The sequence below is a fragment of the Galeopterus variegatus genome, unplaced genomic scaffold (genome assembly GCF_000696425.1).
Source record: "Galeopterus variegatus unplaced genomic scaffold, G_variegatus-3.0.2 Scaffold50, whole genome shotgun sequence".
NCBI classification, from domain to species: Eukaryota; Metazoa; Chordata; class Mammalia; order Dermoptera; family Cynocephalidae; genus Galeopterus; species Galeopterus variegatus.
The window spans coordinates 257,227-270,878 of NW_007726161.1; the positions used below are offsets into that span (position 1 = coordinate 257,227).

At 51.8% G+C, this 13,652-nt stretch overlaps 1 protein-coding gene across 2 annotated transcripts in view; it reads left to right on the forward strand.

Annotated features, from left to right (window-relative positions):
- The window catches only part of EPHB2 (EPH receptor B2), a 126,304-nt gene that overhangs the window by 77,653 nt on the left and 34,999 nt on the right, over positions 1 to 13,652 (forward strand). For both annotated transcript variants that reach the window (XM_008572785.1, XM_008572778.1), the window contains exons 3-4: positions 3,046 to 3,201; positions 4,340 to 4,675. In XM_008572785.1, coding sequence (XP_008571007.1) covers positions 3,046 to 3,201; positions 4,340 to 4,675 — 492 coding nt within the window. The remainder of the gene's footprint in view (positions 1 to 3,045; positions 3,202 to 4,339; positions 4,676 to 13,652) is intronic.

Consider the following 13,652-nt stretch of genomic DNA (forward strand, 5'->3'; position numbering starts at 1 on the left):
GATCAGAATCTGCCTGTCCTACCAAAGAGCCATGTCTGTCTGCTCCTTTCTAAGCCTTAGTTTCCTCAAATGTCAACTAAGACCCCTGAGGGTTTGAGAGGACCTGTGGGGAGTTTGGGCTTCCCAGGGGCGAAGGGAATCTGTTGGGGAGGTTTTTAATAGCAGTTTCATTGACATATAATTCACATACCATACAATTCACCTATTTAAATTGTACAATTCAATGGTTTTTAGTATATTCAGAAAATTGAGCAAGCATCACCATAATCAATTTTAGAACATTTTTATCATCCCAGAAAGAAACTGTTACCCATTAGCAGTCACTCCCCATTCTCCCCCTTGGCAACCACTAATCGACTTTCTGTCTCTTTAGATGAGCCTATTCTGGACATATTTCATATAAATGGAATCGTACTTTTGTGACTGGCTTCTTTGACCGAGCACAATGTGTTCAAGGTTCATCCGTGCTGCAGCATGTGTCAGTGCTTCATTCCTTTTTATGGCTGAATAATATTCCATTGTCTGCCACTGTGGATTTTTAAGTGACGTGGAAAGGTTTGCACTCCAGAGAGCTGACTGGCGCTGGAGGGTGTGCGGGAGGAGGCCAGATGGTGTGAGAGGCTGAGTGGGAGGGAAGAGCTTTCTAGAAGCCTGCAGGGGTGGGAGGAGGCCAAGAAGAGCTGGGATGGACAGTGCTGCGGAGGGAAGGCCTGGTAATTGATTGGCTGTGGGGGTGGGGGGAGGGACCGGTGGAGAGAGATGCCACCTCCAAGGACAGACAAGAGCGGGTTTTACAAAGCACAGTGTCACAGATAGAGAAATGATAGAAGGCCCAGTGGGAGGGTCGAGGGTGACCAGACAGCGGAGCTAATGAGGACAGTTGTGGGAGGGGCACCCTGGGGAGGCCAAGAGGGGGCCAAGACATTGGGGGGGACAGCCAAGTAGGCAATCCAGATGGAGGGGCTGGCACAGCACAGAGGGGAGCAGCCACCCACCAGCCGGGCCCAGGGAGTGGCCAGCAGATGGAGAAGGATGAGCTGGGCAGGCTCTCTCCAGGGAGGAAGCCAGGAGTGTCCTGATCTTGGAGCCAAAACTCTTTGGCATCTATTAGGATGGTTCTAGACCCTCACAGGAGCCCTGTGCCCCCATTCTACAGAGGAGGAAACTGAGGCTCATAGATGTCAACCACTCAACCAGAGCCAGGGCTGCAGCCTGAGTGTCTTGACTGCCCCAGGAGCCCTGGGCAGCACCAAGATGGTGGGCTGCCCTTCCACCCAGACAGCAGAGTAAGGTTGGTGCCTAACTGGAAGGTGAGAGGGAGGGCTGAGGCCCCAGAGCTAGCACAGCCAAGTGGAGAGAGCCCTGGATGGGCGCCCACATCAGGAGCTGCCATTCCCTGCCTGACCCTCAGGGACTGTTGGTGCAAAGTCGCTTAAAAGGCAGTATGTGTGGTGGTTACAAAAAGTGTCCTCTGGAGCCAGACTGCCTGGGATTGGATTCCAGTGTTGCCACTGTAAGCCACATCCTTGGAAAGTCACCTCACCTCTTTATGCTTTCATTTCACGTCTGGAAATGGGAGTGATAGCGTTGCCTCCGGCAAAGGGCTAGGTGAGGCTTACATGAGTTAATATGGGTAGAGTCCTTAGGTCAGTGCCAGCTCTTCTCACTGGTGTCACTGTGGCCTGGCTGGTTGTGTCAAAGTCCTGTCTCCCTCCTTGCTTCTCAACAGCTGGGCCAAGATTCCCACAGGGCCTGGTCAGGGTGGCATCAGCCAGAGTGGCTGCTAGTTAGCATGGTTGCCATCTTTGCTGGCCCACCTTCCAGAAGCCTCCTCCAAGAGAAAGGAAAGGTAAGGCCCAGGGGTACTGTTGTCTAGTCATCCTTGGCTTATCTAGTAAGCGCACACTTCATCCAGCTAACTGCAGCACCTCCCCAACCCTGTGCCCCCTGGCCTGTGGATGGTTTGGCGCATTTCATCCCAAGGAGGATTTTGTCTATTGCAGAGCTCTTTCTCATCCATCCACTCACTTACACCTTGCACAATCCCTCCGAGGCATCACAGCAGAGCTGGGATGGTGAACCCCAGTAGGCTGAGGCTGGGAGAGGGACCTTTAGCCTCCTGATTCCCAGCCCAGGGCCAGCAAGAAGGGGAGGATGGATTCAAACACATGAACACAAAGGGCGGTTGCCTCTTGTAGAATTTAACCCCATGCTCCAAGCTGCAGGGCCTGGACCTCAGAGCAGGGATGAAGTCCACAGCCCCTGGGAGAACCCAGATTGCGGAATGTGGGCCAAGTATAAATACTGCCCTCCTCAGGCTGGTCCTGGTACTGCAGGCCCTCTTTATTTTGATAAATTGATCAAACACCAAGTATAATAACAGCTACTGTTGTTTGGCCACCTATACTCTGCAAGGCCTTGTACCATGTGCATTTCATACTCATGTAAAATACTCACAATGGCTCTGCAGAAATGTACCTTAGAATTATAATCTTCCAAATAAGGAAGCTGAGTCTCAGAGTCGTTAAGCCACTTATCTATGGCCACACAGGTAGTTACAAAAAAAAAAAGGCTGAGCAGGGACTCAAACCCATGTCTGCCCGGTCCCAAAGGCAATGTTCTTTTGTGCTGTATTCCATCACCTCTATACATGCCCTGCACTGTCCTGGGACTTTTCTTCTGTGGTGTGATCATCTACATTGTCTGGAACCCAGGAGTCTAGTTACAGGAATCAGGGCCCAGTCAGACATCAGTAAGCAAGACTAGGACCTGTGGACACTGCCCCAGCCTCTTCAGATGCCTCCTGACTAGGTCAGGGTTGATCCTAGAAGCTGTGACACTGCCAAGCTGGAGCCAGGCTCCACGTTGGAGCCTGGAGGCCCCCAAAGCTCCAAGAGATGGGGTTTCCCAGCAATGACAACGTGGCAGTTCTAGCTCTACCCAGAAGGCTCCGCAAGGCTGCTGCGTGTTCCTCCCATGCATCGTGGCCTCCCTGAGACATCTTCGTCTGGTTTCCCTGGTGATTTTCCTTGTCTTCTCTCCCAGGTTGCCCATCTGGAACCTTCAAGGCCAATCAAGGGGACGAGGCCTGTACCCACTGTCCCATCAATAGCCGGACCACTTCAGAAGGGGCCACCAACTGTGTCTGCCGCAACGGCTACTACAGAGCAGATTTAGACCCCCTGGACATGCCCTGCACAAGTGCGTCCTGGGGTCCCTGACTGAGTCCCGAGTCCACCTGCAGAAAATCTCAGAGCCAGGGTTGGGCTACTGTCAGGTTACAGCCAGCCTTTCCTGCATGAAGAGCAACCTGTTACCTGGTGGGAGGGGAGATGGGAAACCAGTCGTCGGGTGGTCATGCTGCCACCGTGGAGACACCATGGAGCTGGCATCTGCCTCTTTACCCCCTCCCACTAATTCGCATGGAGGATGAGGTCAAGGTCTTGATTCACAAAGGGACAGGGGCTAGAAGGCTTGGCAGGAGAAGAACTAACACAGGTGGTGTCTGTGGCAGAAAAGGCTGTTCTAAACTGGCAGCTTGGGAGTGATAGTGTGCTTCAGCAGCTGCCTGAAGCACAGGTCAAGGTTCTCTAGGAAAGGGCTGACTATGAGGGCAGTATTGCAACCTCTGTATCAGTCAGGAATGGTGTTCAAATGCAGGTAGCAGAGAGCTGACCCCAGTGGCTTACACCGTGCAGGTTTATTCTCTCACAGAAAAGGAGTCCAAGGTAGGCAGTCCTGGAACAGTATGGCAAATCCATGATGATCTCTGGGACCTCGCTCATTCTGCCATTCAGAGCATGTGGTTTCTATCCTTGAGGTCACTTTGTAGTACAGAATGGCTGCTGAAGCTCCAGCCATCACACACATGCTAGGTAGCAAAAAAGGAGAAAGGACAAAAGAACATGCTACAGCTGTCTCCCTTTTAAGAAACAGTCTGTTCAACAACTTCTGCCCTGTGTATATATACATCAATGGCCAGCACTTAATCACAGGAGGCTGGGAACTGTAGTCTCTTAGCTGGACATATTGTCACCATGAATAAAATTGGGCTCTGTTATAAGGAAGAAGAGGAAGATAGATATTGGGCAGGTATAATCCCAAACACAAAAAGACTTTCTAGTAACAAACACTGAGGAGGTTGGAGCCCCAAGGGAAAGGCTTAAGCACAGCAGGATAAGTTATATTCTAGAAACATCTCTCTGGTGGGTGGAGAGAAGAAAAGATTGAGGAAGTCCTTTGGGAGGACTGAGTAGAGCCAGGCAGAGGGCACAGAGTGGTCTCCTGGGGAACAGCACCCCCACAGTCCCCACTGACTAACACCTCTCCCCCTCCCCAGCCATCCCCTCTGCACCCCAGGCTGTGATCTCCAGCGTCAACGAGACCTCCCTCATGCTAGAGTGGACCCCTCCCCGTGACTCAGGAGGCCGTGAGGATCTCGTGTACAACATCATCTGCAAGAGCTGCGGCTCGGGCCGGGGCGCCTGTACCCGCTGTGGGGACAACGTGCAGTACGCACCGCGCCAGCTGGGCCTGACCGAGCCACGCATTTACATCAGCGACCTGCTGGCCCACACGCAGTACACCTTCGAGATCCAGGCTGTGAACGGAGTCACCGACCAGAGCCCCTTCTCGCCTCAGTTCGCCTCTGTGAACATCACCACCAACCAAGCAGGTAAACACTTCAAGCACAGGCCGGGGGAGTGCCCTGCCATGCTGTGCCAAATGGTATCCTGCCAGCCCAGCCGAAAGAAGCCCTCACATCCATGGAGTGATTTCTGCTTTTCAAAGGCTTTTCATGTGGTCCAACCACCTGGGAGAGTAAGTGTTACCTCTCTACTGTAGTGGCGTTCATGATAATTGCTTCCATTTGTTGAGTGCGTATTATCAAAGCTAAACGTTAAGCTACTAAAACAAAAAGACCCAGCGCTCATTGGCTTAAGGAATACGATGTGTATTTCTCTCTCTTTAAGAGTCCAGAGGTGAGCAGTCCAGGTTTGTGGGTTGGCTCTGATCCACTTAGAGATTCGGAGGCCCAGCTTCCTTCTGTGTCATCTTACTGCTGTCCCTGCTCCTGTCTGCCTGGTTGAAGCTGAGTCACAGGAATGTCTATGGAAAGAGAGGGAAGAGCAGGGAAGCCTAGTGTTTGAAGCCAGGCAGGGGGAGGCGTGCCCATCACTTCTGTGCACATTCCGTTGGAAAAACCTGGCCTCATCCTGCCCCACGAGGTTGCTGGGAGATGTCCTCTCTCATAGCCTAACCTAAACCTCTATCTCTTGGATCCCTATACTGGCCTGCCACCAAAAAAACACAAAACACCTCCATCACAATGACAAAGGTAGGGAGACCGATTTCCATGGACATCCAGCAGTTGCCTCAGCCCCTTCTAGTCTACCTTCAGCAAAACTCTCTCCTTAAGCTCCCCTTTTGCCATCTTTTCTGTGGCCCCATGTCACCCTTGCCTTCCGCCCTGCTTTGCTTCACAGCAAAAAAAAAAAAAACATTGCCAGACTGTGCGGTTTCACCACCACCCCATTCACTTTTCAGCCCGTTCCACTAGGCTTAGGGCTTCCCCTTTCCACCGAGACCACGGTCCTCCAGCCACCTGACCTCCATGAGGCCACATCCAGGAGACATTTCCCAGCCTCATCCCCCATGTGAGGGCCACCTCAGCTGACCAAAGACACCATGCTGGCTGTGGGTAGAAGATCTTGCTGTTGGCACTGTGAGTGCACCCTTTAGTTACTCCCTCAACAACCTTTGCCAGGCCCCCGCAGTGAGCGGGGCTTGGGCCCTGTCCCAGGAAGGCTAGAGGGAGGATAGGCTGCAGGAGAGAAAGTGAACATGCTACTCCACTGGTCTTTCTGATGCAAAGTGAGCCCCACATGAGCACACAGGGGGTCTAGAGGTCGAGGTCCAGGGCAGGCCCAGGAAGCCTTTCTGGAGGAGGTAGAGTTTGACCTGCAGTTTGAAGGGCTAGTAGAATTTTCAAGGGAGCAATAGAAAGAAATGGAATTCTGAGAAGAAGGGGCACCAGCTCCTCCTGGTTGTGGGGTGCTTTCCACATATGGCCTTGCCACATCCCCTGGCCTCCCAGAGGAGGCCTCCACGTCCCCATTTCACAGATGACACTCAGAGAAGTTGAGTCACAAAGTCATGAAGAGCGAGAGGCAGTAATTGACTAGGTCTGATGGACTCCAGTGCTTGGGCAAAACCCTGAGTCTGGCTGTGGGTGTGAATCTGTATATTTGTGAAAACGTATGGGTTTCTCGTCCTATGTGTTTGGGTGACCACGTGTCTGTTACACCTGTGACTGTGGCTTTGTGGCGTCTTATTTACATATATATTCATAAGCATGGGCATGTCCCCATCTAAGGGGACTGGGAGACAGGGGGTGTCATGTATTTGAGTGTTGAGTTTGGATGTCTGAATATGGCTCTGACTGTCTGGGGGTTTGTGTCCGAGAAGGAGTGTGGTTTTGTTTGTGAATATTTGTGGTCTTGCTGTGGCTGAGCGGGTATGTTTGTGAGCGTGTGCCTGTAGTTCTTGCAGGGCTGTGAGTACATTTAAACCCCACTCTGATTGGGGTCCGGAGGGAGCTGACTCAAGGCAGGCGACCTGACAGAACCCTCGAAAGCCAGCCGCCATTGGCAAAGACACTTAAGGTTACAAAGCCTCAGCTGTGAGTCTCTCTGCTTGACAAAGCTCTGAGCTGCGGAGGCCCAGACTCCCAGCAGTAGTGGAGGAGAGGAACTCTTCATCCAGGAGGAGCCAGAAACGAAGCTCCTGGAGCCCTTTCCCTGGCTGTGGGGACCTCCTGTGCCTCCATTTGGGAGCCCTGAGGGTGGGAGTGCCTAACCAGCAAGCCTCAGCTTATTAACAGCAAGGGACGGGGTCCGGGCTGCTAGGATGGACCCCTCCTGCCTGGAGCTGGATGTCCCAGAGAGGAGAGATGGGGCAGGTATGGAAGTGAGGGGTTTCCAGGGAGTAGGGTATAGAGGGAGTCCTCAGGATGGCAAGACAGAGGAGCAGTGAGCACTGGATTAGGAGCAAGAAACCTTACCTTGAATCCCAGCTTTCCATTCATTTGCTGTGTGACCTTAGAATATTCACCAGCTATTGCTGCAATAATGCTGTATAACAAAACCACCTCCGAACGCAGTAGTTTGCAACAATAAACATTTATTTTCTCTCACTAATCTGTGGGCCAGCTAGAGTTTGGCTAATCTTGGTCAGGCTCTCTGTGCTGGGCAGGACTCCAGAATGTGGGTTGGCTTCAGTCTGTTCCATGGGCCTCCTCTTCATCATTGGACCAGCAGCCACCCAGGCTTGTTTCTCTCCAGGTGAAGTGGGGGAGCACGGTGGGAGCCATGCCACACAAAGAGCCACTCGTGTCTCATTGGCCAGAGCAAGGCTCACGACCCTGCAGTCACTTGGCAAAGAATGTGGGTACATATTCCTGTTACAGGGGAGGAAGAACTGGGGTAACTGAGCCAATCTACCACACACATGAAAATCACTTCTTCCCTCTGGACCTCAGTTTCCCCACCAAATTGTGCTTTTTCAGAACACAGGTTCCTTTATGGGAGCTTTTTCAGAACACAGGTTCCTGGTCTCTACCCCAGACCTGCTAAATCAGAACCCCAGGAGTGGGTCCTGGGAATCTGCATTTTTAACAAGTGGCTCAGCTGTTTCTTACCATCAGGCAAATTTGGGAAACTCAGGTCTACATGAGTCTAAGCTCCTGTAAGCCCTCAAAGCCCCAAGGCTTTCTGGATCATAACAAGCCCTCTTTTTCTAATCCCTTTGAAAAGCCTCATACTTTCACAGCTGCTCAGAGCCCAGATGGAGGCTGTGCCACCAAAACACCCCCCACCACATTATCCCCCTTTGCCAGATGAGGAAACTGAGGCCCAGAAATGTACGATCATTTAGGCAAAGTCCCACTAACTAAATGGCCTTAACTAGTTTTTAAACCCAGGACTGTGTGACTCCAAGTCTGTGCTACAGAAGACACAGTACCTGCTCTTGGGGATTGATGCCCTGGTCGAGAAGGTGAGACATGGATGCAGAGTCTACACACAAAGTGGCATGAATGAGGACCCCAGGACGTGTTGAGGGAGATGGGGGAGATCACAGGCAGGAGAGATCATTTCTTCCTGGGGGATGAGAGAAGGATGTGTCCTGGAATTCTTCCTGGAAGAGGAGACATTTGAGCTTGGCTTTGAAGAATGGAGAGACTTCCAGCAAGCAGAGATGGAATTGTGCAGGGAGGAAGGTATCCCAGGATGAGGGAAGTGCAGGAGACAACTGGAGGGAGGGATCTTCTTTCTGTCCCACCAGGCTTCTCTGCCACTGGGCCTTTGCACATGCTGTTGCCTCTGCCTAGAAGGCATTCCTGGCTACCACACCACACCCCCGCTCTTCCTTCAGACCTGAGCTCATTTTATTGACCTTCCTGACTTGGTCAGGCACCTGTGGCCCCAGCACCATGGCCTTCAAGTTGCCCTGGTTGAAATTTTAGCATTATGTCTGTGATCACTTCGTTTCTGTCTCTCCCACCATCACCACTTGGTGGTACGCGATGGGTCTGCTTTTCCTCACTGTGGTTTTCCCGGCACCTGGCAGGGGACACAGCACAGAGATCACTCAGTGAACATTTGCAGAAGGGTTGAGAGAAGCATGGAGTTAGGTAGGGCATGGAGAAGTGAGCATGGCTGGAAAGCAAGATTGGGGACTCAACTTCCAGACAAATGCAATCAGTGGTGGCTTTTAAGCAGACCCTAAAATTCACTATATAAATATCTAACTCATTGCCTTAAAAGGAAAAAGTATTTCTTTGGGGCAAGTGACTGAGCCTTGCTCGCAATCCCTTGGCGTTCATCAGAGCCAGAATTGTCTTCTGACTTCATAAAGCCGTCATGACGCCTTCGAACCACACTCTGCCTTTCCAGAACGCCTTCCCGCTCCTTATTCATGAGTCGTGCTCAAGGCCCCTGAGGTAGGAGGCTGGCTGGGCTTGAAGGATAAGGAAGCAGGGATTGGGAGAGGCCAAGCAACGTGCCCAGGCTCACAGTGCTGGGAAGTGGCAGCAGATCCAGGAGTCTGTCCAGCTGTCCAGAGTCTGTGGTCTCAGCCATGCTGCCATCCTGCCCCTTGACACAAATAAACGAGACAACACCAGAGAGGGACAGGAGGGAGGGAGAGAGGGAGGGATAAAGGGCCAGCCTTAGGGTGGGTGGTCAGAGGAGAGCTTCTCTGAGGAGGTGGCATTTCATTTGAGATTCAAATGACAAAGGAGACAGCCATGCACACCTGGGGGGTGGGAGGATGCAGCATTCCAATAGTATAGGCCTCCTTCTCATTCTCAGGTGTCCACCCACTGCTCTTGGCTGCCCTCCAGGGCTGCACTGGACACAGGCTAAGCCCTCCAAGGGTCTGACCCTGCACAAGCTCCAAACACCCCAACCTCTGCCAGCTTCCAGAGGTGATGGGAAGGGGTGAGCAGGTCTGGGCTTTCGAGTCAGGCAGACAAATCTGGCTTTGAGTCAGGCCTGGCTGCCCACCAGCACATGGCCTTGGACAGGTCACTTAGCTGGTGCCTGGTTCCTCATGGCATCCTCACCCTTCCTTACAGAACTGCAGTGAGGATTTCAGCTAACATATGCAAGGTGGCTCCTAGGTTACCTGGTCCAGGTGGGCACTAAAACCCAGAGATCATTCTATGTTCATACAAATCATAAAAACACTTAACATTTATCAAGTGCTCAGTATATGCCAGGCACTGTTCTAAGCCCTTAACACTGAATCTTCACAACAGCGCTGAGGTCGGTCTTGTTGTTACCCTGTTTTATAGGTAAGGAAAGCAGGCATTGAGAGGTAAGTGACTTGCCTTCAATCAACCACGTAGGAAGTAGCAGATCCTAAATGATTACATCACCGTATACTCAGGGCCAGTGTTGGCCAGACCCATGCCTTCTGCAGAGGTGGGGCAGGCTATGCACGTGGCCCATCCGCACCACAACCTGGCTGGGCGTCCACACCCTTGAGGCCACCATAATGAACAGTGGATTGACCGGTTAGGAAGCTCCCACACCATCATGTCCTAGTGGGTCATGTGGAGAAAAGGCGTGAGTACCGGGCCTGACAAACTCGGCCCTGGTTCAGTACAGCCCTTTCCAAGCTGTGTGGCCAGGCTGTGCAGGAGAACTTAAGTTAAAACACATTAGCATTGATGGGAGCCTTAGAGTTAATCCAGTGCAAACACCTTCTTTTATAGAGAGGAAAACTGAGGCCCAGACAGGCTCCTAAATGGCTGCCCAAGATCACACAGCAAGTCCTTGGCAGAGTAGGTCCCCAACACCCTGGTCAGGTCTCTATCCGTGACACCACGGCACATGGCTTTCCCGTGGAGAGACTTTCGACTCTGAGCGCCCTTTCTGCCACTCTGTTCTCCTCCGATCCTCCCACCCTGCTGAGGGGCAGGCACACAATGGCGCGGTCTCGAGAACTGGCATAAACGTACTCACCTGCTTCTCTCCCTGGGAGGCCAAGAGGATCAGAGAGAAATGGGCTGAGAGAGCCCCTGGTGAGGCGAGGCATGCGGAAACGAGAACTGAGAGGGAGAGAATGGAGCGGGCACGTCCCTCCCTTGGGGGCAGGGGGCCTCCACATGCATCTTCTCCTTTGATCTTCCCAAGCATTCTACAGGGGAGGCATTGCTGGCCTAGAGAACCACTGAACGTTGAGTTTGGCTGCATATAACAGAAAGAAAAATAACAGCCGCTGTTACAATCATGCTGTGTAACAACCAACCACAAAACTGATGGCATAAAGCAAGAAGCACTTAACTAGCTCACAAATCAGGGCTGGCAGGGTGGTCACTCTGATCTTGGAAGGGTGTATTCAAATATTTGCAGTCCATCTGTTCGGATGACCCGGCAGCTCTTTGGATTTTGTCAGGGCTCTGTTGCATGTTTAGGGGTTGACTGATATCAGCTGGTCTGGAGTGGCCCTGGCTGGGACAACTGGGGTGACAACTCGGCTACACCTGTCTCAGCCTCCAGCAGGTTGGCCTGAGCATATTCTCATGGCAGCCACAGAGAACCAAGACAGTGGGCAGATACGTGCACGGGCTTTTTCAAGCCTCCACTTATATCATGTTTGCTTATATCCCACTTGCCAAAGCAAGTCACATGGCCAAACCCAGAGTTAGAGAGAGAGGACTATATAAATTACAGGGCAAAGAGTATAGATACAAGGAGGTGATTACTACAACCAGTCTAACATAATGGCCTAGATAGAATAGAGGTTTCTTTTTCTCGTGTATAGAGGATATCAGAAGATAGGAGTTATGGCAACTCCTCGGAATCATCAGGGATCCAGGCTCCTTGGCACACAGCTTCTTGTCCTTATGGACCAAAATGACTGCAAGATCTCCAGCTATCACATCCATGTCCCAGGCAGCAGAACAGAAGAAGGAACGTGAGAAGCGTAGGGCTCCTCCCTTTTAAGGAGACTTCCTAGAAGTCCCACCCAGTACTTTGGTTTCAATCTCATTGGGATGTACATTGCACATGGCCAACTCTGGCAGCCAGAGATTGGGCAAATGTAGGCTTTTATTTGTGCACAATGTGCTTAACTAAGAACCAGGAGTTTGTTAATTTGAGAAAGAGAATAATATTTGATAGGCAGTGAGTAGAGTCTGCCACATCCCATTTCATAGGTGAGGAACTGGAGCTCAGAGAGAGGTAACTTGCCCAAGGTCACACGGCGGCCCGGGAGTAGGAGAGCTGGGATCTGAACCCTGAACACTGCTTCTTCTCCCCTCCATCACCATTACCACAACCACTCAAGAGCCTTTGCTGAGCACTTGGCCATTCACGATGCCATTTGAGAGTTTGAGCGGCCCAAGCAGGTACACATGGCTGACATCATCCTCTGGGCCAGGTCCTGTGGTAAGCACTTTATAAACAGGTCTTCATTTAACCTTCCCAATACTCCTGCCATTCTACAGAGGAGAAACTGAGGCACAGAAAGCTGAGCCACCTGTTTCAAGGCCCAGGCTCTTACTACCTTGCTGGTCCAGGGGCTGGGGTAGGACTGAGTCCCACGAGGCAGCCACAGGTGAGATCAAGGCAATCAGATGTTTCCCAAGCATTGGGATTGGACGAACTTCAAGCCCAGGCCTGGCCTCGGCCTGCTCAAATCCCACTTGTGGATAAGGCCGGGGGAGAAGAAATCGACCCAGGCTTTAGAGTCAGGCAGACCTGGGTCTCCACTCAGCCCTGCTGCCTGTGAGCGGAGGCACCCTGGGCAGGAGAATTTATCTGACTGCCTCTTCACTCGTCTGTAAGATGGAGCTGATCCACCCCACTCCATCTGGCTGCGAGGAAGAGGCTGGCACTGGGTAAGCTCTGCTAAATCTGCACTGAATCCAAAGAAGAATGAACACGCAGATGAACAGCCGATTGCCACCCTAGAGAGGAGCTCTTCTCAAGTTCAAGAAAAAAAAAAAAGAATGTCTCTTGGGCCAAGTTCTTTGTTTTGTTTTTAATGTATTCCGCAGATTGCTAGTTCCAAAAGATGTTAATAAATATATGTGCAAAAAGGGGTCTGAGGCCAAACGGGACTGGGACCACCAGATCAAACCAAGTGAACTGGGTGTCTCCCCTGCAGGACTTCTCAGAGCCTTAAATAAACAAGCGTGCAGCATGAGTTTCCACAAGCAGGAGTCTAGAACTATGCGTTTGTCAAAGTTTCTTGGCCATGGAACACCCAGTGCCACCCTAGTACCAGTTCTCAGCTTTTCATTTTTTCTGTCGCACATCACTTTTATCAGAAAGAATCAAAGGCCCTAGGGCCAGCCCAGTGGTGCACTGCTACAGTGCGCCGCTTGGGAGTGCGGCGGCGCTCCCGCCAAGGGTTCGGATCCCACGTACAGACCAGTTCCCGCTCACTGGCTGAGCGAGGTGCGGGCGCAACACCGAGGGTTGCGATCCCGTTGCCGGTCCCGGTCCGGTACGGGCGCGACACTGAGGGTTGCGATCCGTTGCCGGACACGAAAAAAGACAAAAAGGAAAAAAAAGAATCAAAGGCCCATTTCCTTGGAAGAGTTTTATTTGCAGAAATTCTGTTGTGAGAATTATCATCAAGTCACCCAGAATTGCAGTCGGATCATTGGGAGTTAACTGCATTGCTACAGCCGTCTCACTATCTATTAGCTGGGAATTCTAAGAGACTTGTCACAGGTAAAGTGTTTCTGCTGCAGACCCTGGAGAAGCTGAGCACAATGATAAGCAGTCGTCATGGTGTCATGGCTGGCTGTAAGAGGTCCCATGTCATGGCAGCAGGTCACAACCGCAGGTGAGCATGGGATCTGGGGGAGAGTAAATAGTGGCTGTCATACAAGCTGTGCTGCCTTCCACTGGCTGCTTGGGAACTACTACCTAAGAGCATGGCTTTGGGGTCCTGCCCCAAGGTCAGTAGATTCAGCCAGGTTCCTACAGAGGCTAGAAAAGGTAGGAGTCCTCTCCTCTTCCCTGCCTCCCTCCCTCCCTTCCCCCAATAAATGTTAGTCAAGCGCCTACTCTGAGCCACACACTGTTTCAGGCACTGAGGTTAAAGGATGGGATGAGAGCCAGTGTCCCTGC